General features: G+C 48.1%; 1 protein-coding gene across 6 annotated transcripts in view; it reads left to right on the top strand.

The window, feature by feature from the left end:
* LOC105467653 (tectonin beta-propeller repeat containing 2) overlaps positions 1-26,563 on the top strand; it is a 148,528-nt gene that overhangs the window by 55,178 nt on the left and 66,787 nt on the right. For 5 of the 6 annotated variants that reach the window (XM_071099548.1, XM_071099550.1, XM_071099549.1 and 2 more), the window contains exons 6-12: positions 1,542-1,601; positions 7,134-7,446; positions 11,393-11,525; positions 14,874-15,206; positions 17,951-18,927; positions 21,712-21,895; positions 24,128-24,301. In XM_071099548.1, the coding sequence (XP_070955649.1) occupies positions 1,542-1,601; positions 7,134-7,446; positions 11,393-11,525; positions 14,874-15,206; positions 17,951-18,927; positions 21,712-21,895; positions 24,128-24,301 (2,174 nt within the window). The remainder of the gene's footprint in view (positions 1-1,541; positions 1,602-7,133; positions 7,447-11,392; positions 11,526-14,873; positions 15,207-17,950; positions 18,928-21,711; positions 21,896-24,127; positions 24,302-26,563) is intronic. The other variant, XM_071099551.1, reaches the window with a different exon arrangement.

The raw sequence follows: 26,563 nt of genomic DNA, 5'->3' as shown, positions 1-26,563 counted from the left end.
AGCGAGGGTTCTGGGTGATCCAGGTGGGAGATGACAGGATGGGGCGGGGTCAGTGGTGGGACTGCTTCCAAGGCAGAGCTGGCAGATTTGCTGCCATGTTGGTTCTGGGGTGTGACAGGGATGAGTTGGAGATGATTCCTAGGTCTGTGGTCCATGCAGCTGGGTGAGTGGACATGCCGTGGATTGATGCAGAGAATCCTGGAGGCACAGGGAGAAGGAGGAGATGAAACAGCCTGCTGTGGCCCTGCCCTGTCCTCTCGCCACAGTAGAGAACTGGCGTGGGAGGTGGGTGGCAGGTGTGCCTCTCAGGGAGCTGTGCACCAGCAGCCGCTTGCGTGCAGACAGGAGCTCGCCTAGGGAGATTTGGGGAGGCCTTGTGTTCTGAAGAGGAAATGGCATCAGGAGAGAACAGGAGATGGGGGGTCAGAGGAGTCAGAGGCCACGTGGAGGGACATAGCAGCTGCTGCGAGACCAAGGGCTGAGACAGCTGTGACGGGCCTGAGTCTGTAGCACAGAGGCTGTGCACAGCCCTCCTCGTCAGCAGGGCCAAGGGATTGGAAGGGCTGAAAGAGGAGTGGACAGCGAGTATGGAGAGCTTTTGGGAGGAGTGTTTTTGCAGAAGAGAACAAAGAAAGAGAAATAAGTGGTGCCCGGGGGACCGTGTGGCCTGCTGAGAATTTTGGGAGAGGGGCCATGTGGCAGCACATAGGTGTGTGACGTGGGTGCCTGTGGAGGGAACACAGTGCTGGTGGGGACAGAGTGCAGGCGGTGGCCTCAGTTGGCTCGCTTATGGGCAGCAGTGTAGGGTTGACCAGAAACCAGGCCAGAGATGCTCTTCCAGAGGAAGGGCAGGGCACTGAGCCCAGGGCAGGTGCAGGCAGGTCAGGGGACTCAGAGGTAGAAGATGAGGGGTCCTCTTCCCTTCGAGTCTGTGGACCTCTTCAGACCGGACGATGTGTGTGTTACATCCAGAAAACCTCAGACCCCGGCCACCCGCAGCTGTGGGTTTGCTGTCCTGTGTATGTCGCACTGTTGCGTGTGTCAGAGCCCTCTGCAGACCTGTTACTGTGTCTCCTGTGAGTCTAGTGCTCAGGGAAGCCCTCCCTGGCAGTAGCACTTTGCCCTGGGGAGGGAGGAGGAGATGAAGCAATCTGTAGGTGTGGCGCCCGCATCTGGGTAAGAGCCAGCAGCCGGTTCTGGAACTCCACCACCAGCACATCTGTTTGGATGGCTGGTGGGTGTTTAGCTGTTGAGATCTCTGGCAGGGCTTCTGTGGATCCTTCTTCTCTCCCAGCTTAGACTTTCAGGCTCCCATTTTGGGTGCTGTCAGCTTTCAGCATATCAGGTCTGTGGCACCATACATTATGCACAAAATCAAAAAACACAATTATTTTGTAGCTAGAATTTGTTAGCCAGAAAACACTCCTTATATATCAACGTGGTCTGTAAAGGGAATTAAAATTTGTTTAGGTAATCAATGAGTTTTTGGAAATCATCTCTACAGAAATTAAGAAATTTTGTTAATTTCTTTATGATTTTAGAATCCTGCAATACTTAGACCATAAAAGTTGGAGTTTTGGTGTCAAATTCAGAAAGCACCAGCAAGTACTGGAGCATCGCACTGCAAGTGGACGGTGGCTGAGTCGGGGGCTTAGGACGGTTTCTCTAGCTGGTTCTTCACAACTTCACTGCCTTTGACCAACCCACTCGTCAGACATTTCCGTTCTCTTTTCTTTAGAGACAGGGTCTTGCTCTGTTACCAAGGCTGGAGTGCAGTGGTGTGGTCACAGCTCACTGCAGCCTTGAACACCTGGGTTCAGGCGATCCTCCTCCCTCAGCCTCCTGAGTAACTAGGACTACAGGGACGCACCACCATGCCTGTCTCAATTTTTTAATTTGTAGAGATGGAGTCTCTCTGTGTCATCCAGGCTGCTGTCAAACTTCTGGGCTCAAGCAGTCCTCCCTCCTTGGCCTCCAAAAGTGCTGGGATTACAGATGTGAGCCACCGTGCCATTCAGCCGTTCAGCAGTTTTCGAGGAGCCACTCCCAGCACTGTGCTCAGCAGGGCTGCTTTCCCCTTCCTCCAGGGGAAGAGTCCACCCGGTGTTCAGGACCTCGCCTTCTCATGCCCACTCAGATGCACCACCTTGATCTGAGCTCTTTGAGCAGCTCTTTGAGCCTCAGATGTGGCGCTTCCAGATGCTGCTGTAATTGTTTGCACAGGTCAGCACGGTGATATGAGACAGGCTGAGGACCCCATCTCATTTATTTTTTATTTTTATTTTTATTTATTTATTTATTTATTTTTTGAGACGGAGTCTCGCTCTGTCGCCCAGGCTGGAGTGCAGTGGCGCGATCTCGGCTCACTGCAAGCTCCGCCTCCCGGGTTCACGCCATTCTCCTGCCTCAGCCTCCTGAGTAGCTGGGACTACAGGCGCCCACAACCGCGCCCGGCTAATTTTTTGTATTTTTAGTAGAGACGGGGTTTCACCATGGTCTCGATCTCCTGACCTTGTGATCCGCCCGCCTCGGCCTCCCAAAGTGCTGGGATTACAGGCGTGAGCCACCGCGCCCGGCCTTATTTTTTATTTTACCCAGAGCATCAAACACGGTGTCTTACAGAACGTAGGAATCACTAAATGTTTGTTAACATGAGTGCTTTAGTTACGTAAGATGAACCAGTCAAAATGGAAATGACAAGAGATTTTTCAGGGGTCCTACAAATAGAAGGAAAACATTTAAAAATTGGATCGCCAAGAGAAGTTGATTGACAGGAGAGGAAAGGCAAGAGGAAGAGGTTATGGGCTCCCTTGCTGGAATTCCTCTGGGTCACTCTATTTAGAGGACCTCTCCAGAGCAAGCCCACCAAAGGCAGTAATCAGATCCGATGCTGCTTATAGAATTGTCCGTGAAAGACCCACAGCATCAAACACCCTTGGTTCGTCCTGACGATCATTGTTCAAAGCTGAATTTGATATATGATATCCTCCTCAGACCCTATCCAAAGGGATTTAGTTACTGAGGTGCCAGAAGGACCTAGTGAGATTCTGGTGTGCGAAGGAACCCCGCAAATAACTATCTGTGTGCCTGTGTGGGTGGGCCCTGGGGGCGGCCTCTGGGGTTGGGTGTGCTGCTGTGTACAGGGAGCGTGGGGACAGGCACAGCACAAGTTGGCCGAGGTCTGGTGGGGAAGCAGTGGCACGGAGGCGGCTCTCAACTGTGAGCTGCCTGTAGCCTCGTTCAGGACAGTCGGGCACTTCTGGGGACTTGGTGTCACAAGCATTGCTTTTGTGCTGCATGCAGGTTATCTCATTCATTCCTCACTTCAGCCTTTGAGATCGGAGTTACTCTGCCTGGTTTACAGAATGGGAAACAGGGCCAGAAAAGTTCAATAACTGCACATATCATGTACCCACTAAGTATCAGGGCTGGACATCGAGCCCAGGACTTGCTCTAAAACCAGTGCTGTTTCTGTGGTTCACAACAAGAAGTATTTGGGAGAAGGAATCAGCCAGGCGTAGGACTGAACTGGAATGCTTACATGTGAACTCTGATAGCAGCCTGAGAAATAATGAGAACTCAGATTGCCAGTGGGAGTGTAGATTGTTATAATCACGTTTAAAAAGCTTGAAGTTGTCTTCTAAACTTGAATATGCTCTCAGCAACCCAGCGATAACCCAACAGCCCACCAACTTCATCCTGAGTGTCCTTGACAGACTCTGACACCTGTGGGCTAGGGGCTAATGCACAGAAATGCTCATAGCACAATTGTTCAAAATAGGTTTAAAAATAATAATTGAAGCCGGGTGCAGTGGCTCACGCCTGTAATCCCAGCACTTTGGGAGGCCGAGGCAGGTGGATCACGAGGTCAGGAGATCGAGACCATGGTGAAACCCCATCTCTACTAAAAATACAAAAAATTAGCTGGGCGTGGTGGCGGGAGCCTGTAGTCCCAGCTACTCGGGAGGCTGAGGCAGGAGAATGGCGTGAACCCGGGAGGCGGAGCTTGCAGTGAGTCAAGAACGCGCCACTGCACTCCAGCCTGGGCGACAGAGCAAGACTCCGTCTCACAAAAAATAAAAATAAAAAATAATAATAATTGAAATATCCATCAACAAGAAAGTGAATAAATAAATTGTGGAATACATTAAGTCCTCATTTAATGTCATTGATAGGTTGTTGGAAGCTGCGACTTTAGCAGAGCAACGTATAACAAAACCAGTGTTTTTCCCTCACCAATGTTGTTGAAGGAAATGATGTTTATCTGAGGACCTGCTCTATGTCATTTCGCTTACAGTTGTAGTTTCCAAGAACCTGTGGGCGCTGAGTAGGATGTACTGTACCATACAGCAGTAGAAACGAATTAGCGCAACAGCTTCTTTTTATCAACAGGATAAATCTGAGAAACATAGTGTTAAGTAAAAAAAAGCAAGTTGCGAAAGTGTACAATTAGCATCATACATTTTAATAAAAATGAAAGATAAACAATACTAAATTATGTTGTCTTTAGAGATACATAGGTATGTGATTAAACCAAAAAAAAAGTGAGGAAATGATAAAGGCAAAATGCAATCCAGTGGTTCCATCTGGGGCACAAGGGGGCAGGAAGTGTTAGGAACACAAGAGACCATCGGTTGGATGACTGATGATTTCTTTCCTAAGTTTGGGGATGGGTTCCCAGGCGTACCTTTCCTTGCTAGGCTTTATAACTGCATGGATATATGTACATAGACACAGTTGTGCACTGCATAACAACATTTCAGTCATTGACGGACTGCATGTATGACAATGGTCGCAGAAGATTATAATGGAGCTGAAAACATTCCCATCAGCTGGTGTCTTAGCACCACACATTACGTTTCCTATGTTTAGGTGTACAAACACTCATTATGTTACAGGTGCCTACAGTGTTAAGTATAGTCACATGGAGTACAGGTTTGGAGTCCAGGGGCAATAGGCTAGACTAAACTTGTCCAACCCATGGCCCAACACAAATTTGTAAACTTTCTTGAAACATGAGATTTTGGCCGGGCGTAGTGGCTCATGCCTGTAATCCCAACACTTTGGGAGGCCGAGGCGGGTGGATCACAAGGTCAGGAGATCGAGACCATCCTGGCTAACACGGTGAAACCCCATCTCTACTAAAAATACAAAAAATTAGCCAGGCGTGGTGGCGGACGCCTGTAGTCCCAGCTACTCAGGAAGCTGAGGCAGGAGAATGGCGTGAACCCAGGAGGCAGAGCTTGCAGTGAGCCGAGATGGTGCCACTGCACTCCAGCCTGGGCAACATAGCAAGACTCCGTCTCAAAAAAAAAAAAAAGAGATTTTTTGGCCGAGCGTGGTAGCTCATGCCTGTAATCCCAGCACTTTGGGAGGCCAAAGCAGGTGGATCACTTGAGGTCAGGAGTTCGAGACCAGCCTGGCCAACATGGTAAAACCCCATCTCTACTAAAAATACAGAATTATCTGGGAGTGGTGGTGCACACCTGTAATCCCAGCTACTTGGGAGGCTGAGGCAGGAGAATCACTTGAACCCAAGAGGCAGAGATTCCATTGCATTGAGCCCAGAGTGCACCATTGTACTCCAGCCTGGCCAACAAGATCAAAGCTCTGTCTCAAAACAAAAAGAGGGTATTTTTGTGATTATTATTATTTTTAGCTCATCAGCTATCGTTAGTGTATTTTATGTGTGGCCCAAGACAGTTCTTCTTCCAATATGGCCCAGGGAAGCCAAAAGATTGAACATCCCTGGGCTAGACTATATGGGTGTGTCATAGGCTGTGCCATCTAGGTTTGTGTAAGTACACTCATGATGTTCACACAACGGAGACATTGCCTAATGACAGATCTCTCAAACATCCCCGTCACTAAGTGACCCGTGACTCTATATATAGCATATTCTTTTGTTTGTGTCAGATATTTCATAATTTCAGAAAGAAAAAATATCAAGCTTGGGGACAGGAAGGGACATTGGTGCCTCTGATGGGTTTAGAGAAATTCTCAAAGGGCAACACTATAGATGGGTTGCGTGAAGCTCATTCATTCAGGATGTGGAGTGAGCACAGCAATCAGATGTCAGAGCAACAGAATCAGCAGGAAAGGATGAGCAGACCTGGATTCTTCACCTTCTGCCTCACTTTCCTCTCCTCCAAAACGAGAGTTGGAATACAGTCATGTGTCAATTAACGACAGGAATATATTCTGAGAAATGCATTGTTAGGTGACATCTTTGTTGTGTGAACAGCATAGAGTGTACTGACAAACGTAGGAGGTAGGTACAACCTACTTCACACCTGGGCTAAATGGTACAGCAAATTGCTCCTGGGCTGCAGACCTGCACCACTTGTGACTGCACTGAATACTTTAGGCAGCTGTAGCACCAAGGTAAGTATTAGTATGTCTAAACATAGAAAAGGTGCCATAAAAATATGGTATTATGATCTTATGGGACCACTGTTGTATTTGCGGTCCATCATTGACTAAAATGGCTTATTGTTGTTTTTGAAGCAGAGTCTTGCTCTGTCACCCAGGTTGGAGTACAGTGGCATGATCTTAGCTCACTGCAACCTCTGCCTCCCAGGTTCAAGTGATTCTCCTGCCTCAGCCTCCCGAGTAGCTGGGACTACAGGCATGCGCCACCACGCCCAGCTAATTTTTGTAGTTTTAGTAGAGGCATGGTTTCACCACGTTGGCCAGGCTCGTCTAGAACTCCTGACCTCAGATGATCTGCTCCCTTAGCGTCCCAAAGTGCTGGGATTGCAGGCATGAGCCGTTGCACCCAGCCTGACTAAAATGTTACGTGGTGTGTGACTGTATCTGCCACACATGGTTGTTGTAAGGATTAGACACGAGAGTGGGATCAAGCCCCAGGCGCAGTGCAAGCTGTGTGGGTACTCAGTGATGGTTCCCTGTGTGCTAATGGGGCACACACCTGTGAGGGTGTGGTGGGCCTCTGTCGGTAAGGGGTGACAGTGTGGTTTAACTGACAAAAAAACAAACAGTAGAAAGGGTGAAAAATCAATTATTGTCTTAGCCAGAAAATTCTTGTACTTAATATTGAGGGTTGACAACTGCATTACTTTAAATCGGTCCATGTCTGTTTTTTGTTCTTTCTTTCTTCCTTCTAATTTTAGTACTGGGAAATTTGGTGCTTGTTTTATACCAGGACTCTGTAAGCAAAGTGATCTAACCTTGTATGCATCACGGCCCGGGCTCCGGCTGTGGAAGGCTGATGTCCACGGGACTGTTCAAGCCACATTTATCTTGAAAGATGCTTTTGCCGGGGGAGTCAAGCCTTTTGAACTGCACCCACGTCTGGAATCCCCCAACAGGGGAAGTTGCAGCTTACCTGAGAGGCACCTGGGGCTTGTTTCGTGTTTCTTTCAAGAAGGCTGGGTGCTGAGTTGGAATGAATATAGTATCTATCTCCTAGACACAGTCAACCAGGTAAGCGAAGGGACGCTGCCATATCTTCAGTGTCTGTAGGCAAGAGAATGTTTCTCTACAAACTGTTCTGCTCAGCGCCCTCAGAATGCTACCAGGAGCAGTATTGATTTACACTTTACTTTTTCCTTTGGGCCAGTCAAGGAAATTAAATGAAGGTTTGGTCATTTTTATAGATTTGAAAAAAAAAATTTGGTTTTGACATTTAGGTCCAATTCTCTGTCAAGAAATTATGTATGTTTTTTGTATGTAAACACATTAAACTTGTTCTTTTGTTGTTGTTGTTGTTGTTGTTGTTGTTGAGAAAGAATCTCACCCTGTTGCCCAGGCTGGAGTGCAGTGGCATGATCTCGGCTCACTGCAACCTTCACCTCCCAGGTTCAAGCAAGTCTCCTGCCTCAGCCTCCTGAGTAGCTGGGATTACAGACGCATGCCACCACACCCAGCTAATTTTTGTATTTTTGGTAAAGACAGGGTTTCACAATGTTGGTCAAGCTGGTCTTGAACTCCTGACCTCGTGATCTACCCACCTTGGCCTCCCAAAGTGCTGGGATTACAGGCGTGAGCCACCATGCCTGGCCCTTTTTTTTTTTTTTTTTTTTTTTGAGACGGAGTCTCGCTCTGTTGCCCAGAGCTGGAGTGCAGTGGCCACATCTCAGCTCACTGTAAGCTCCGCCTCCCGGGTTCACGCCATTCTCCTGCCTCAGCCTCCTGAGTAGCTGGGACTACAGACGCCCGCCACCTCGCCCGGCTAGTTTTTTGTATTTTTTAGTAGAGACGGGGTTTCACTGTGTTAGCCAGGATGGTCTCGATCTCCTGACCTCATGATCCGCCCATCTCGGCCTCCCAAAGTGCTGGGATTACAAGCTTGAGCCACCGCGCCTGGCCCCCTTTTTTTTTTTTTCTGGGCTCACTGCAACCTCCGCCTCCCAGGTTCAAGTGATTCTCCTGCCTCAGTCTCCCAAGTGGCTGGGATTACAGGCCCATGCCACCCGACGCAGCTAATTTTTGTATTTTTAGTAGAGACGGTGTTTCACCATTTTGGCCAGGCTGGTCTCGAACTCCTGACCTCGGGTGATCCACCCGCCTCAGCCTCCCAAAGTGCTGGGATTACAGGCGTAAGCCACCATGCCCAACCTTGTTCTTTATAATCTATTTGGGTCATGTTTTTTCTGACTATCCAATTACTATGAGCACATACAGTGATAACTCAAATACGACAGAAACAGTAGCAGAGGATGGGCACCCCGTGGCTCATGCCTGTAATCCCAGTACTTTTGGGAGGCCGAAGTGGGCAAATCACCTGAGGTCAGGAGTTCGAGACCAGCCTGGACAACATGGTGAAACCCCGTCTCTACTAAAAATAAAAAAATTAGCAAGGCATTGTGGCACACTCCTGTAATCCCAGCTACTTAGGAGGCTGAAGCAGGAGAATTGCTTGAATTCGGGAGGCGGAGGTTGCTGTGAGCTGAGATTTCACCGTTGTACCATAGTCTGGGCTACAGAGCGAAACTCCATCTCAAAAAAAAAAGAAACAGTAGCAGAGAATTTTAGTTCCTGAGGAGGGGCCCTTCCCTCAGCATGCTTTCTCTGTTATTTTGCCCTTGTCTTCTTACTCAAATGGAGCCACATCATTTTGCCACTTGGTTTTTTGTTTTGTTTTCGTTTTTGATTTTGTTTTTGAGATGAAGTCTGGCTCTGTCGCCCAGGCTGGAGTGCAGTGGTGCGATCTTGGCTCACTGCAAACTCCGCCTTCCGGGTTCATGCCATTCTCCTGCCTCAGCCTCCCTAGTAGCTGGGACTACAGGCGCCCACCACCACACCCAGCTAATTTTTTGTATTTTTAGTAAAGGTGGTGTTTCACCATGTTAGCCAGGATGGTCTCGATCTCCTGATCTTGTGATCTGCCCGCCTTGGCCTCCCAAAGTGCTGGGATTACAGGCATGAGCCACCGCGCCCGGCCGCCACTTGTTTTTTTTTTGTTTTTGTTTTTTTGTTTTTTATTTTCGGTTTTCTTTACTTAGCAACATATCTTGGGCAAATTTCCAACATCATTAAAATCATGGTAGGAAACAATTTCTGCTTAAACCAAGATGATAACAGATTATCGTTAGAGACAGATTTAGGAACTTTAAACACAGCTGTTTAGTTTCAGTTTCTCGTTGTCTTAAGAGCAGAGCTTTTGCTCTTTTTAAAATAATCTCTATGCCTCACCCTCCCAACTCCTCACCCCCAGATTCCAGACCAGGCCCTGTCCTGTTCACGTTCTTCCATTCTGAGCTCAGCAGGCCTCTGCCAGGCACCCCTTTCTCTTATAAGCAGAGCCTCACTATAGAAAATAAATGGTTTTTGGTCAGGCACAGTGGCTCACACCTGTAATCCCAGCAGTTTGGGAGGCCGAGGCAGGCGGATCACCTGAGGTCAGGAGTTCAAGACCAGCCTGGCCACCATGGCAGAACCCCGTCTCTACTAAAAATGCAAAAACTAGCCAGGCATGGTGGCAGGTGCCTGTAGTCCTGGCTACTCGGGACACTGAGGCAGGGAGAATTACTTGAACCTGGGAGGTGGAGGTTGCAGTGAGCCAAGATCACACCGCTGCACTCCAGCCTGGGCGATAGAGTGAGACTTCCATTTCCAAAAAAATAAATAAATAAAAGAAAGGGTTTTCTTCTTTGGTGTGTGTCAGCAGGACATGAAGTTCATCCTCTCCTCATTGAAGCCTTCTGAATTATTATCAGCCGTGCCTGGTAATACTGGCTTGGCAGAAAGAAAACTGACCCGGGGTGGAGGGGCAGAACTAGATTCGACTCTTCTAGCTCGGTTCCGCCTTTAACCAAGAGTCTCTTACTGGCCTGAGCCTGGTTTTCTTTCCTGTAAAATGGGGTGGGTGTAAGAAGCTTCGATTTAGGGGAATCACTAAGGTGCCTTGAGTTTGTTCATTTTCTAAGGGATATTCTGAAAGATATTTTTGCACCCTTTCCTCAGTTACAGAGAACTTCTTGCCCTGGATACCTTTTGGACTTATGTGCACTTGTTAATTAGTAGCATCAAGATGCTTTGTAACTGTGCATTGGTTTTTTCATCTGAGCACTTACCCGATGCTTTACCCAGTAGGTATAATTAACTTCATTTTATAGGCAGAGAAATGGAGACGGGACCGTCTGGGACAGATGTCACAGTCACCCTCAGAGTCTGGACCACCCAGTGGCAGCATGACTGGCAGCTTTCAGAAACAAATGTTATGTTTGCAGCTGTCCATCAGTTATTTAAAATTACAGTCTCTTATTTGCACTGTTGACAGCAAAGCAAGGACTTGCTTTAAGTCTATGTGGGCTCGGGATGTCCTGTGTTTTGTTTCCACCCCTTTCAGATAATGCTGAAGGAACCTTGCCTCCCTTCGTGTATTCATTCAAAACCCTTGAGCTGCAGTGTACACTGGCCTCTCCTGCAGGAATGCACACAGTAGGAGGACTAGACCTATCTGCACGCTATTTCAGCCACAGGAGTGGGGTGCCAAGCGGAGGTTTGGATGAGGTGCCGCGAGCCCTGAGAGCCCTGGGCTTTGCAGCAGAGGGCGAGCTTGTCCGAGGCTGCTTCTCAGGGAGGTGGCATCTGGAGAGAACTAGAACTCCCCCAGCAAACATGGACAGGAAAGGAATTTGAGCAGAAAGAGAAGCACATGCATGCACCATGGAGGAACAGGGCTGGGACTGGGTTGTCAGGGCCAGTGCACCTGCAGCAGGGACAAGGGCAGGGTGGCACATGGGTTGGAGATGACTGAGGCCCCACCCTGCCAGGGGACCCCTCAGATCCTGCTTACCAATCTGTCAGATGTTACCTAACTTTGGATTGAATTGGAATTTTCAGAAAGTTGCCATAGTAAAGTGCAGTTATCATTTGACTGATTTGGACTCTCACACATGCATTTTTTTTTTTTTTTTTTTGACAGGCCACAATTGCTGGTTTGGAAGGATCCGGTGATATTGTGTCTGTTTCATGCACAGAAAATGAAATATTTTTCTTGAAAGGAGATAGGAACATTATAAGAATTTCAAGCAGGCCTGAAGGATTAACATCAATAGGTTTGTATTTATTATAAAATGTACCGTGTGTATGATGGGAAGTACTATACTCTGTTGTTTGTAATCACAGTTAATAATTGATCAGACTTACCATTGAGCCAGGCAATGGTGGCTCACACCTGTAATCCCAGCACTTTGGGAGGCCAAGGTGGGTGGATCACTTGAGCTCAGGAGTTCAAGACCAACCTGGGCAACATGGTGAAACCCTGTCTCTACCAAAAATACAAAAAACTAGCCAGGTGGGGTGGTGTGTGCCTGTGGTCCCAGCTACTCGGGAGGCTGAGGTGGGAGGATCACTTGAGCCTGGGAGGCGAATGTTGCTGTGAGCTAAGATCGCACCACTGCACTCCAGCCTGGGTGACAGAGTGAGACCCCGTCTCAGAAACAAAACCAAAAACTTACCATGATTTTGCTAAACTATTGCAACTTTATTTGAACATGGAAGATTTGGAGGGTTTCCTCTGATTCTTTTTTTTGTTTGTTTGTTTGTTTTTTGAGACGGAGTTTCACTCTTCTTGCCCAGGCTGGAGTGTAATGACGCGATCTCGGCTCACCACAACCTCTGCCTCCCAGTTTCAAGCTATTCTCCTGCCTCAGCCTCCTGAGTAGCTGGGATTACAGGCATGCACCACTATGCCAGACTAATTTTGTGTTTTTAGTAGAGACAGGGTTTCTCCATGTTGGTCAGGCAGGTCTCGAACTCCTGACCTCAGGTGATTCGCCTACCTCAGCCTCCCAAAGTACTGGGATTACAGGCGTGAGCCCACCGCGCCTGGCCGCTCCTCTGATTGTTAAAAATAGTGTTTACACTACATTTCTTGAAAGTCACCTACTTTAGGGCTTACATCAGATAGTCTCACATTTAGTGGAGTTGCTTTCATGGTTGTGGAAGATGGGGAGATTGAGAAAGGAGGAAGGAAAAATCAGAAACCACTTTACTGATCCCTGATCTCCGTCTGAGACAGTATGTGGGATTAATGCTCCAAAAGACATAGATTTGCATGAAGTTTTAGAAGATTTAAATCCGTTATCTGGGACTTACCGTTTACCCTTAACTCAGTTCTTCCTTGTAGGATTGATTTTTCTCTGTGCTTTTGACACTTTTTGGTAATTCATACAAGCCCAAATTTTAATGAGCAAAGAATCCTAATATGTGTCCTCGTGCGGACATCCACACACTTTATATATTTGGGTTCCTCAGGGAACTTGTTCCTAATGGTGGCAACAACAGCCATGTGGGCCCCAGCACCCTCCTCCTCACTGCCATTACCTCTGAAGTCAGAGAGGGCAAATTGGGATGAATATTCCAAAACATAATTTGTATAAGAAGCGAATAAGCTCTGACTCTTGAGTTTATGAGCCCCTCAGACAGTGTCATCAGAGGGACAGTATGGCTTTCAGGAAGGGTGGTGACTTGGGGCCACCAGGCTAAGCTCTGGACCTCTGCTGCCCATAGAGCTTTCTGCAGTGATGAAGATGCTCTTATCTGCCCTGTCTGGTAGGCAGTCACTGTCCATGGGTGGCTGCTGAGTACTTGCAATATGGCAAATGCAGCTGAGGGATGAATTTTACATTTTGTTTAATTTTTTTTTTTTGAAATGGAGTCTTGCTCTGTCCACCAGGCTGGAGTGCAGTGGCGCAATCTCTGCTCACTGCAACCTCCACCTCCTGGGTTCAAGCAATTCTCCTGCCTCAGCCTCCTGAGTAGCTGGTATTACAGGTGTGCACCACCATACCAGGCTAATTTTTTATATTTTAGTAGAAATGGGGTTTCACCATGCACCATGTTGCCCAGGCTGGTCTCAAACTCCTGAGCTCAGGCAGTCCTCCCACCTTAGGCTCCCGAAGTGATGGGATTACAGGCATGAGCCACCATGCCCAGCTTTAGTGGCGCCCGCCACCACACCCAGCTAATTTTTTTGTATTTTTAGTAAAGATGGGGTTTCACCCTGTTAGCCAGGATAGTCTCGATCTCCTGACCTTGTGATCTGCTGACTCAGCCTCCCAAAGTGCTGGGATTACAGGCGCGAGCCACTGAGCCCGGCCCAGTTTTGATCAATGTGAGTTTCAATAGTTACAAGTAGCTGGTGGCTGTCTGTTGGACAGGGCAGCTCTAGGCAAGATCCGCCATTAACTTATGTAATCTTCGACAAGTCGCTTCAGAGCAGAGTCCTGCCCCTCCAGTCTCCAGCATACACTCCATTGCCTACAGTCTTCCCCTAACACATGCCCTCAATAGAAGGTGCGTGCTTCAAGGGCAGGAATTCCTATGTCTCATGGACTGCCATGTCCCAGCAGCTAGCCCTATGTCTGGCACACAGAGGATCCCTGATAAAGAGAGGATGGCGAAGGGATCAAAGTGGGCTGTGGTCTTGTGTTGAGGGTACTGTAGCTGGAACTGCTCTGGCCTGGTGCCCTGTGGTGTCATGTTGCAGGAAGGATGAGTGCACTGCAGTAGTAAGCTCACTGGCCCTTGGTCTCGGGGACAGGGGACAGAGACTCACATGCCTGCTCTCACTCTGCTGTCTACTTGCCTTGATGCTGTGTGGTAATGGACTTCTCTGTCTTGAATTTGTTCTAATGGAAAATTACCTTTCCCTCTTTCAGGAAATTTAATTACAGCTACACATATATTTTCAAGTGCCCTTTGAGTAATCTTAAAGTATATTCAAGGCATAGTATAACTAAGCTGTTTTGTTATACACAGGCATCTCTCATTTATAAATACTTTGTAAATTAAAGTGAGAAATGCTGTATTCGTAGTGTTTTTTTACTTTTTTTTTTTTTTTTTTTTTGAGACAGGTTTCACTCCGTCGTGCAGGCTGGAGTACAGTGGCATGATCTCAGCTCACTCCAACCTCCACGTCCCAGGCTCAAATGATTCTCCCACCTCAGCCTCCCAAGTGGCTGGAACTACAGGCATGCACCACCACACCCAGCTAATTTTTTGTATTGCGGTAGAGATGGGTTTTCACCATGTTGCCCAGGCTGGTCTTGAACTCCTGAGCTCAAGTGATCTCCCCACCTCAGCCTCCCAAAGTGCTGAGATTATAGGTGTGAGCCACCACTTCTAACCTTTCCTTACTACTGAGTTGCTTTAAAAAGACAGCTATGGCAAATTATTTTACTGATTTTAATATATGAGCTTCTTGAAGAACAAAAACTATTTCTTAGACTCAATTGTGTGATTCTTTTAGTTTTGCTGGTTTCTATGAATTTAGAATCTTTCAGTTCTTTAGCCGGCTGGCGCCTATGTGACAACTGGTATTTAGGGCTAGCAAACCTGGATAAGTGCACATCAGCTCTCTCTTGGATCACTAGTGGTAAAACCAGACTCTTCTTTCTTAGTGAGAGATGGTCTGGAGATGTCTGGATGCTCAGAGCGAGTCCACGTGCAGCAAGCAGAGAAGCTACCAGGGGCCACAGTTTCTGAGACGAGGCTCAGAGGCTCTTCTGTGGCTAGCTCCGTGGCCAGTGAGCCAAGGAGCAGGAGCAGCTCGCTCAACTCCACCGACAGCAGCTCCGGGCTCCTGCCCCCTGGGCTCCAGGCCGCCCCTGAGCTGGGCAAAGGCAACCAGCCCCCCTCACAGAGATTCAACGCCATCAGCTCAGAGGACTTTGACCAGGAGCTTGTCGTGAAGCCTATCAAAGTGAAAAGGAAGAAGAAGAAGAAGAAGACAGGTACCCTCTGTAGCTGGCATACACCCACCTGGGGTGACAGGCTTTCCCAATTCTCTGGGAATCCCACTGCTCACTGAGTGAGCCCTGGCCCATTCATCCAAAAGAGAACACCTACGTTTCTTCCCCAAAGGAGTTTTACTGCAAAATACTTCACATTAACAGAAAATACACACACACATACACATACATACACACACACACACACACACACACAAAGGTCTAAATGATGACAGACCACCTGTGTACGCACCACCCTGCTTAAAGGGTCTCGGTTTTGTACTTTTCAATATTTATTTATTTTTTATTATTTTATTTAGTTAGTTATTTATTTTGGCGACAGTTTCGCTCATCGCCCAGGCTGGAGTGCAATGGCGCGATCTCGGCTCACCGCAACCTCGCCTCCTGGGTTCAAGCAGTTCTCCTGCCTCAGCCTCCCGAGTAGCTGGGATTACAGGCGTGCACCACCATGCCCAGTGAGTTTTGTATTTTTAGTAGAGACGGGGTTTCTCCATCTTGGTCAGGCTGGTCTCGAACTCCCAACCTCAGGTGATCCACCCGCCTCAGCCTCTCAAAATGCTAGGATTACAGGCGTGAGCCACTGTGCCTGGCATACTTTTCAATATTTACATTAAAATGTCGGGGCTGGGCACGGTGGCTCACACCTGTAATCCCAACACTTTGGGAGGCCCAGATGGGCGGATCACGAGGTCAAGAGATCGGGACCATCCTGGCCAACATGGTGAAACCCCGTCTCTACTAAAAACACACAAATTAGCTGGGTGTGGTGGCGCGTGCTTGTAATCCCAGCCACTCGGGAGGCTGAGGCAGGAGAATCACTTGAACCCAGGAGGCAGAGGATGCAGTGAGCCGAGATCGGGCCACTGCACTCCAGCCTGGCAAGAGCGAGACTCTGTCTCAAAAAAAAAAAAAAAAAAAAAGGTTGGTTTATCCATGTATACCATTAATTAAACCAGAGATTCTGTGAGCCTGGGTGGAAAGTATTGGAAACCGGAAGATCTATGCTGGTAAATACATGGGACATTTTGTTTAGTGTTGAATATGCTACCAAATATGGGATGTAACATTGAATTTTTTTCTTTTTTGTTTTCAACTTTTAAATACAGGGGTCCATGCGCAGGTTTGTTACATGGGTATATAGCAGCCAGGTAGTGAGCATGGTATGCAGTAGGTGGTTTTTGACCCATGCCGCCTCCTTTCCCGCTCTGGTGGTTCACAGTGTCTGTCCTTCCCATGTTTATGTCCGTACTTGCTCAATGTTTGGCTCCCACTTACAAGTCAGAACATGCAGTTGATTTTCTGTTCCTGCATTAATTTGCTTAGGATTATGGCCTGCAGTTTCATCCATATTGCTGTAAAGGACAAGATTTCATTCTTTATTTTTATTTATTTATTTATTTATTTATTTATTTATTTATTGAAGACAGAGTTTCACTGTTGTCGCCCAGGCTAGAGTGCAGTGGCGCGATCTCAGCTCACTGCAACCTCCGCCTCCCAGGTTCAAGCAATTCTCTTGCCTCAGCCTCCCAAGTAGCTGTAGAGGTTTACCATGTTGGCCAGGCTGGTGTTGAACTCCTGACCTCAGGTGACCCACCCGCCTCGGCCTCCCAAAGTGCTCAGATGGCTCACAAGCGAGAGCCACTGTGCCCAGCCTGGATGTCATTCTTTGTTATGGCTGTGTAACACTGAATTTTTTAAACCTTTTACTCCTTGGTTTCTGTTAATCCTCTCTAGCTAAGATGACTGCAGCACTGAAGGAAATTTTATTAGATTTCTAAGCATTTTAATAATTATAAGGAATTGGTTTGTGACCCAGGTGAACATCTCAGTTTGTCCCCTGGTTTTTCTTTTTTTGTTGTTTTTGAGATGGAGTCTCGTTCTGTCACCCAGGCTGGAGTGCTGATGCAATCTCGGCTCACTGCAAGCTCCGCCTCCCGGGTTCACACCATTCTCCTGCCTCAGCCTCCCGAGTAGCTGGGACTACAGGCGCCCACCACCGTGCCTGGCTAATTTTTTGTATTTTTTAGTAGAGAGAGGATTTCACTGTGTTAGCCAGGGTGGTCTCGATCTCCTGACCTTGTGATCCGCCCGCCTCGGCCTCCCAAAGTGCTGAGATTACAGGCGTGAGCCACCGCGCCTGGCCTGTCCCCTGGTTTTTCTTAGCTGGCATTTCTTGAGTGAGGCCTCAAACCCATGGGTTCGTTCAGTACTTGCATGCATGGAAAGCATCTCTTTGTTGGGATTATTTGTACTTAAGAGGTTTATTCTTCATTCACTAAATAAATGTTTATTTAAAATATTTTTTTTTTTTTGGCCGGGCGCGGTGGCTCAAGCCTGTAATCCCAGCACTTTGGGAGGCCGAGACGGGCGGATCACGAGGTCAGGAGATCGAGACCATCCTGGCTAACACGGTGAAACCCCGTCTCTACTAAAAAATACAAAAATCTAGCCGGGCGAGGTGGCGGGCGCCTGTAGTCCCAGCTGCTCGGGAGGCTGAGGCAGGAGAATGGCGTAAACCCGGGAGGTGGAGCTTGCAGTGAGCTGAGATCCGGCCACTGCAGTCCAGCCTGGGCAACAGAGCAAGACTCCATCTCAAAAAAAAATAAATAAATAAAAATAAAATAAAATAAAATATTTTTTCTTGAGCCAAAAATATGTGTGCGAATTAGTCTCTTACTAATCATATAGAACCGTGCCTTATTTTGAATGTTCTTATTCTGAATTAGAAGGTGGAAGCAGGAGCACCTGTCACAGCTCCCTGGAATCTACACCCTGCTCCGAATTTCCTGGGGACAGTCCCCAGTCGTTGAACACAGACTTGCTGTCAATGACCTCAAGTGTCCTGGGCAGTAGCATGGATCAGTTAAGTGCAGAGTCTCCAGACCTGGAAAGCGGCTTCAGTGGTGAAGTGAACGGTGTCCCACAGGAAAATACTGACCCCGAAACATTTAATGTCCTGGAGGTGCCAGGATCTGCGCCTGATTCTCTGGCTGTGGAAGATGACATTAGAACTGAAATGCCACACTGTCACCATGCATATGGGCAGGAGCTGGTCAATGGAGTGAGGAAAGATGTGAGAGGCAGTGATGTCACGGGACTTGAAGATGAGCCTTGTCCTGCAGACGATGGACCACATAGCACACAGATACCCTTCCAAGAACAGCACAGCTCTCCTGGAGTGCAGAATGGGGAAGATGTCCAACCCATTGGCCCCCAAAGCACTTTTTGTGAAGCGCCCCTTCTGAACTCACTCACCGTGCCTTCCAGCCTCAGCTTGGCCCCAAGTGCTGGGCAGTGGCTACCTGGGACCGGAGCTGATGAAGGCAGCCCCGTGGAGCCCAGCCAAGAGCAGGACGTCCTAACCAGCATGGAGGCCTCTGGCCACCTCAGCACAAATCTCTGGCATGTTGGCACTGATGATGACACAGGTCAGAAAGAAACGCCCTTTTCTGAACGTGACTTGGGGAGTGTGGGAGGACAGTTGACTCCGGTCTCTGCCTTGGCGGCCAGCACTCCCAAGGCCTGGCTTGAGCAGCCTCCACGGGATCAGGCATTGACGTCCAGCGATGAGGAGGACATCTATGCCCACGGGCTTCCTTCTTCATCCTCAGAGGCAAGTGTGACAGAGCTCGGACCTAGTCGCTCCCAGCAGGACCTGAGCCGGCTGGGTGCAGATGATGCCGGGCTGCTCAAGCCAGATCAGGTATGTGGGTTCAGGTGGTGGAAACGTAGCTAAGGCTTCTTTCTTGAGGGGAATAATTGGCAAGACTGATTATTTTCCTTCTCATGGAAAGAAATCTATTCCTACTGCAAAATCCAAAGGCCAACTCTGTTTTCAAATCTGGGTTTTGGGGGATTTCCAGCACAGGGACTATGATGGCTTGAGCTACTTCTGACCTGTTCTCCCCTGCTCAGTAACCTGCCTCCCCAACCAAGGTAGCGTCTTGCTGTTTCCTCTGACCCCACAAGTGCAGGCTGGCAGAGGCACTTACTGTTAGCCATCATAGGGCAGGGCTGAATTGGCCTGGGGCCATCTCAGAAAACCAGTGGCTAGAGGACTGTCCACCCGTGGAGTAGAGAAAGCTCTGAGCAGTTTGGAGGCAGGGACTCTCCTGTCCTCCTCCTCAGACCCCTCCAAGGAACCATCTGCAAGAGCATGAGGCCATTTCCAGAACTGCTGTCTCCTCACCTCCAAACAGTGGCTCCAAGGCTCTCCTGCAAGCTGTGCAGGAACAGTTCGGAGTAACCAGTCTTTGTAGGTCCACCCAGCACATGTAACTAGGAGATGACTTTTAACTATCCTTGAGCATTTTATATTAAAAGTGATTTTTTTTAAAGTGCCTGCTTCCCTTAGCAACTAATTACTACTAGATGTATTTGTTTCAAAACTAACTGTGTATTGTCGTGTCTCCTACTAACTGGTGATGTGAGGTATGAATTATGGCTGTGCACTCACAGCCACATGTGCTTTCCATAGTGTACACTGGATTCTGTCAGTGCTAGCAGTGTGACGCGCGGTCAGTGCTCACCATGTGCAGGTGTCCTGCGAAGCACTTTACAGGTTTAACTCTTTTACTTCTCTACACACGAACTATAAAATAGGCACTGTCCTTGTCCCCATTTTACAGAGGAGAAAGTTGAAGCACAGAACAGCTGGACAGCTCGCACAAGGTCACATAGCGAGTGAAGGGCGGGCCCCAGGACCCCCTTGCTCACCCCGTGTGCTGTCATGCCTCAGAAGTGAAACGTGCTGTTTACTTGTTTTGAGACAAAATGCCATAAGGCTGGCTTTTTATTTATTTATTTTTTTGAGACAGGGTCTCACTGTGTCACCCAGGATGGAGCACAGTGGCATAATCATGGCTCATTGCCGCTTGAACCTCCCCAGGTTCCAGTGATCCACCTGCCTCAGCTTCCTGAATCGCTGGGACTACCGGCACATGCCACCACGCCCAGCTAATTTTTGTGTTTTTTTTGTAGAGAAGGGGTTTTGACATATTGCCCAAGCTGGTCTCCAACTCCTGAGCTCAAGCAATCTGCCTTCCTCGGCCTCCCAAAGTGCTGGGATTACAGGCGTGAGCTGCTGTGCCCGGCCAAGGGTGGCCTTTTATTCAGTCATCCGGTATTTATCTTTTCAACCCAGTGGTTCTTGAGTGGCCTTGACTGTCAGCCTCTGTGATTGTGCTGGGGACCACAGTGCACATGGCACTAGTTGTGGAGTCCATCTTCCTGAGCCTCAGAGTCTTGAGGGGGAGCCAGGTATATGTTCACATCCTTGCAGTTGAGTGGGACTCAGATGAGGGTACTGAGCAAAGGGCAGGGCTGTGGGAAGTGCAAGCAGCATGGCCCCCTGATGTCTGGGCAGTAGCCAGGCAGACTGTCGGTGGGGTGGGGAATTGGAATTCTAGACTAGAAATTTAGGAAAGCCCTTACTTAGGTGACAGGGGTCCTGGCCCTTTGAGCCCCCAACCCTCTAACTTCCTCCCTTCCTCATCCTACTCTAGGTAGCTGGAAAGCCAAGAAATTTTATGGTGTGCTTTTATTTGGAGGTTGGGGGTAGAAGTAAGGCTTGCCATGGTGAGCAGGGCTGGATTGAGAAGAGTTGGGTACCATTTTCTTTGAAGTAGTTAACTTCTATGTGAGTATCTGTACAGATACATTTATTTTCTTTGCCTTTATTGAAAGTGTTAAAGTACAAAGACTTTATTTAGCTTTGATTTTTAAAAGAATTCTAGTAAGGTCAGGCACGGTGGCTCATGCCTGTAATCCCAGCACTTTGGAAAGCCAAGGTAGGTAAATTACCTGAGGTCAGGAGTTCGAGACCAGCCTGGCCAATATGGCAAAACCCCATCTCTACTAAAAATACAAAAATTAGCTGGGTGTGGTGGCAGACACCTGTAATCCCAAGTACTCGGGAGGCTGAGGCAGGAGAATTGCAAATTGCTTGAACCCAGGAGGCGGAGGTTGCAGTGAGCCAAGATTATGCCCCTGTACTCCAGCCTGGGCAACAAAGCCAGACTCTGTCTCAAAAAAGAAAACAAAGAAAATATGGTGGAAAAAAAAGACAGTGGTAGTGCCATATATCCAGTGCATCTGTAATAATTCGACTACCGAAAATTTACTTGCATCCAAATGTTGAAGAACCTGGCTCTTTGTGTAAGGTGAGGTATGCCTGCAGAATAAAAGCAGCTCCTTCAGGATGTGATGCTGTAAGCGTTACATTTGCAGAGGCGTTAGAACAGGAGAAAATGTCATCCAGGGACGCCAGGGAGTCTTTGTAGGGAGACAGCAGCACGCGTCTCAGAACGTTTGTAGTAGAGGGGTGTCCAAAGGTAGTAGGGGTTGGGGGGAGGGTTGACCTGGCTTCTTGCTGATCTTTTTTTACTATCTCGTGTTAATGATATCCTTTCGCCTTTCTTACTGACAATAGTAAGCCGAGTGTGGCTGTGTCCTCTGCCACAGAACTCACTGGCTCTGCCCTTGTTAGTTTGCAGAAAGCTGGATGGGCTACTCGGGTCCCGGCTATGGCATCCTCAGCTTGGTGGTCTCCGAGAAGTATATCTGGTGCCTGGACTACAAAGGCGGCCTGTTCTGCAGTGCGCTGCCGGGCGCCGGGCTGCGCTGGCAGAAGTTTGAAGATGCTGTCCAGCAGGTGGCAGTCTCACCCTCAGGTTCGCCTCCCCTCTCCCTGCTCCTGCTCCTGCTCCCTGTTTCTGCTCCCTGCTCCTGCTCCCCGCCCCCCGGGGCAGACATCTTAGCACAGGGCTCCCCTGCAGCAGCTCTGGGCTCAGGCTGCCTCACCAGGTTTGCCTCTTCTGGAACGTTTAAGGGGGTTTTCTCCAAAGAACGTGAATTGCTTCATTGGATGTCAATTCATAGTGTAAATGGTGTTCAGTTTGAGTTTTTGTTTTCTTTATTAATTGCAATGGTAACCCCTGATCATATTTTTGTAAGCTAAACAAAAAGTTTGAAATTTGAGGGACTTTTTTAGGGATATTAATATACTAACTGTTTATAAAAATAATATGTGTTTCTCTTTCTTAGTGTTGCTTTAAAGCAACCGAACTAACTAAGACAGGCCCATGGGTATGTTGGATATATTCCAATTATTTGGCTTCCTCTTTAGGAATTCTATTTTAATGGGCTCTCTGCTGTGGGTGAACAATCTACTCCCTGACTCTAAAAGGAAAGTCCATTCATTCTTTCATGCTGCTGTTAGGCCATTGTTAGTGAATTGGAGCTGGTGTTTCCTGAACAAGGTTCTCCTGGGCTGGAAGATCTCCCTTATCTGCATGGAATCATTGGCTTGTTGTTTCCTTTTTTTTTTTTTTTTTTAATTATACTTTAAGTTCTAGGGTACATGTGCATAACATGCAGGTTTGTTACGTATGTATACCTGTGCCATGTTGGTGTGCTGCACCCATCAACTTGTCAGCACCCATCAACTCGTCATTTACATCAGGTATAACTCCTGATGCAATCCCTCCCCCCTCCCCCCTCCCCATAATAGGCCCCGATGTGTGATGTTCCCCTTCCCGAGTCCAAGTGATCTCATTGTTCAGTTGCCACCTATGAGTGAGAACATGCGGTGTTTGGTTTTCTGTTCGCGCAATAGTTTGCTGAGAATGATGGTTTCCAGCTTCATCCATGTGTTTCTTAAAGTTGTGTTGGCCACGTTGATACCTGCGCCAGCAGGGGCACTTTTGCCTTGAAGCAGCCCGGTTTATTGTCAGGACGCTGGAATAGAAGTCAGACAAAGCCGAAGCCGAGTCTGTGGCTTGGGACCCGTCTGTCCTCTGTAACTTCAGTGTGTTTTGGGATGAATTTCCCTTAATTCTCCATGGTCTTTGTCACTGTTTAAAATATTAGTTTGTTCAGCGCTGTTTTGCTTGCTTGCTTTCACTGTTTGTGTGAAAAATATTTTTCTTTAGAGACTGGCTAACAACCCACTCCACAAGCTGGCATTACACAGTTGTGTGTTTTAATGCATTTCTTGTTGCTGTCATTTACCTTCAGGTTTGTCTCCTTGGCCTTTTAGACCGTTGGTTCTATTCCTGAGTACATTAGTTACTTGTATTCCCAGGCCCCTTGGTCCCTCATTGTGCTAGCGGGAACTCTCCATCTCCATGAGATTCACGTGCTCAGTTAAGGTGTCCTTCAGGGCCCAGGCCCATGTCCTTGGTGGGCAGCAGAGCCCTTGTGCCAAGGGTACCACAGGCAGAGATGCCTGACAGGCCCTCTAGTCCAGCCCATCTGACACTCGGTGATCACTGGTGGCCCCTCACCTTGCCTGCGTTGGCCTGCACCAGGCCTCCAGCTGCAGCGCTGTCCTGCCTTCCCTTTCCTCTCTCTCCTCCGTCTCTTCATCAGAGTCCCCTGCACAGTGAAAATGGGCCAACTCAGTGCAAGTGTCTTCCTTCTGTGCATCTTTTCCATTCAGCTCATCCAGAACTGATCCCTCTCTCTGAATCCCTAAAGGACTTTTTCAGCCTCTCCTAGGGCACTAGTTGTGTCTCAGGATGTTTATTTGGAGACTTCTCAAACCTAATAATGTCATCAGTGTTCCTCATCCCATGTGAGGAGCACCTGTCATGTGCCCAGCTCTGTGGCCATGTGGTTGATCTGCTCCTGCCTCCAGTCTTTAGAGCAGCCCTGTGAGGTGGAGATGATACCCACTGCCCAGGAGGAAAGTGAAGCTTGGAGATGGACGGCGACATGGAGCCTGAAGCTGGGTGGTGGCCAAGGGCCCAAACCTGGGTCTGGTGGCCTCTTTCCCCACTTGGGGGGACAGAACAGGATGTGTTTTAGCAGTCTTTCTCCCTTCGATGCCCAGCATGAAGACTTTTGTATAGAAATATATTCTAATATTTATTGGATAGTGAATAGAATTTTTATTTCCATAGGAGCCCTTCTCTGGAAGATTGAACAGAAATCTAACCGGGCTTTTGCTTGTGGGAAAGTCACCATCAAGGGGAAGCGGCACTGGTACGAAGCCCTGCCCCAGGCAGTGTTTGTGGCCCTGAGCGATGACACCGCCTGGATCATCAGGACCAGTGGGGACTTATACTTGCAGACAGGTAACCGTGGGCCACGCTCAGGGGCCTGCCAGCTCTGCCGTCACTGCCTCTGCTGCACCCTGCTTTGCTAGTAACATGCTTACAACAATCACTATGATTAAGAGGCTAAATCCATTTGAATTAAGACACTTCTGGGAACAGAGTATTTGCCATTTGGCATGTATTAGCAGTTTCCTGCATTGACACAAACTCAACCTGGGACAAAGTTAGGGCAAGAATGAATAGGAATATTTGGTGAGATACAGAAACAGAATCTTATTCTCCTATGGCCAACCACTGCATATCACGTATCCTACAATGTCAGATCTTAAGAGGAAAGAAGACAGAAGAAGGACATAAAATTCATTTCCCCCTTTAAGCTAAAGCTTAAGTGACTGCATTTTTTTTTCAGCCATATCAAAGCCCAGCTCCTATATACATATTTACCTGTGTGCCAGGAAAAAACAAGAAGTAATTTGCTCTTTTTTATTTTGAGATGGAGTCTCTCTCTCTTGTGCAGGCTGGAGTGCAGTGGTGCCATCTTGTCTCACTGCAACCTCTGCCTCCTGGGTTCAAGTGATCCTCCTGCCTCAGCTTCCTGATTACAAGTGCCCACCACCATGCCCAGCTACTATTTTTGTATTTTTAGTAGAGATGGAGTTTAATCATGTCAACGAGGCTGGTCTTGAACTTCCGACCTGAAGTGATCTGCCTGCCTCAGCCTCCCAAAGTGCTGGGATTACAGGCATGAGCCACCACACCAGGCCATAATTTGCTCTAAATAGCAGTTCAGGCTGGGTGTGGTGGCTCATGCCTATAATCCCAACACTTTGGGAGGCCAAGACGAGCAAATCACCTGAGGTCAGGAGTTCAAGACCAGCCTGGCCAACATGGCAAAACTCCATCTCTACTAAAAAAAAAAAAAAAAAAAAAATTAACTGGGCATGGTGGCGCATGCCTGTAGTCCCAGCTACTTGGGAGGCTGAGGCACAGGAATCACTTGAACCCAGGAGGCGGAGCTTGCAGTGAGCTGAGATCACACCACTGCACTGCAGCCTGGTGACAGAGCGAGACTCCATCTCAAAACAAAACGAAATAAAAATAGCAGTTCAGCAAGTCACAGGAAGCTGCCCTCAGGGAAGTTTTTAGCTGATGGAAGGGCACAGTGGGACTTGCTTATTAAAAATAAGCTGTAATGACAGTTAGTGTTTACTGTCAGCAGAATGGGGGAGGATCTTCCACCAGCAGTGTGATTTATCAGTATCTGGAAGAACCGTGGGGCAGGAGTTATCATCAGTTGTCCAGAGGCCATGTTGGATTTATGTAAAGATCAGTCTTCCAGGCATTGAATATTGCTGATTCCAGGAGAATGTTGTTGTTTTGAGATGGAGTCTTGCTGTGTCGCCCAGGCTGGAGTGTAGTGGCACAATTTCAGCTCCCTGCAACCTCCACCTCCTGTGTTCAAGCGATTCTCCTACCTCAGCCTCTCAAGTAGCTGGGACTACAGGCATGTGCCACCATACCCAGCTCATTTTTGTATTTTTAGTAGAGGCGGGGTTTCACTATGTTGGCCAATCTGGTCTTGAACTCCTGACCTTGTGATCTGCCCTCCTCGGCCTCCCAAAGTGCTGGCATTACAGGTGTGAGCCACCACGCCCGGCCTCAGGAGCATGTTTTAATCTCTGCTGTGAGTCGTCAGCTAGGGATGAGTCTTCAGGTTGAAGTGCTTGCACAGCTGGCTCTCTCCTAGGTGTGTAAGAACCTCCAGCCTGGGTGCGCAGCCTTGCTGGCTTCATAGGCCATATGCTGGCCCAGGTCTCTCCAGCCTAGTTCCTGTGTCTTTCTTTAAATGAAAGTAGCTCTGGCAAGGCACATGCACATCTAAGCTGCCAGGACATTTGAGCTTTGGTCATGGGGGAGACAGGAGGTGCTTCTAGCCTGGGGGTGAGGAGCGAGTGACCTCTTAACCAGTAGTGCTAGAGGAATCACCAGGACAGTGGTTTCACAATAGCCGGCCCCACCCAGACCTGTTGGGTTAGGTGCAGTCCCTCTGGGGACTGCTCGGGAATGTGTCTGTAAGAAGTCCTGCCGGTGATTCCCACCTAGTCGAGTGGAAGGAAAGATCACCCATAGACTGCAATACCATAGGTGCGTCTGTGATTAGTCACGGAGCATATTTGAGTACTGAGACCTAATTGCAGGCCTAAGGTCAAGGAATATAGGTTTGTAGGCGACAGTTGGTCTGTCTGCTCTCCTGGGAATAGCCTTTGAGCTCATTTAGAC

This window comes from Macaca nemestrina, chromosome 7 (genome assembly GCF_043159975.1).
Source record: "Macaca nemestrina isolate mMacNem1 chromosome 7, mMacNem.hap1, whole genome shotgun sequence".
Lineage (NCBI taxonomy): Eukaryota > Metazoa > Chordata > Mammalia > Primates > Cercopithecidae > Macaca > Macaca nemestrina.
Note: the sequence above shows the minus strand (reverse complement) of the source record. Positions and strands in the feature narration are given on the sequence as shown.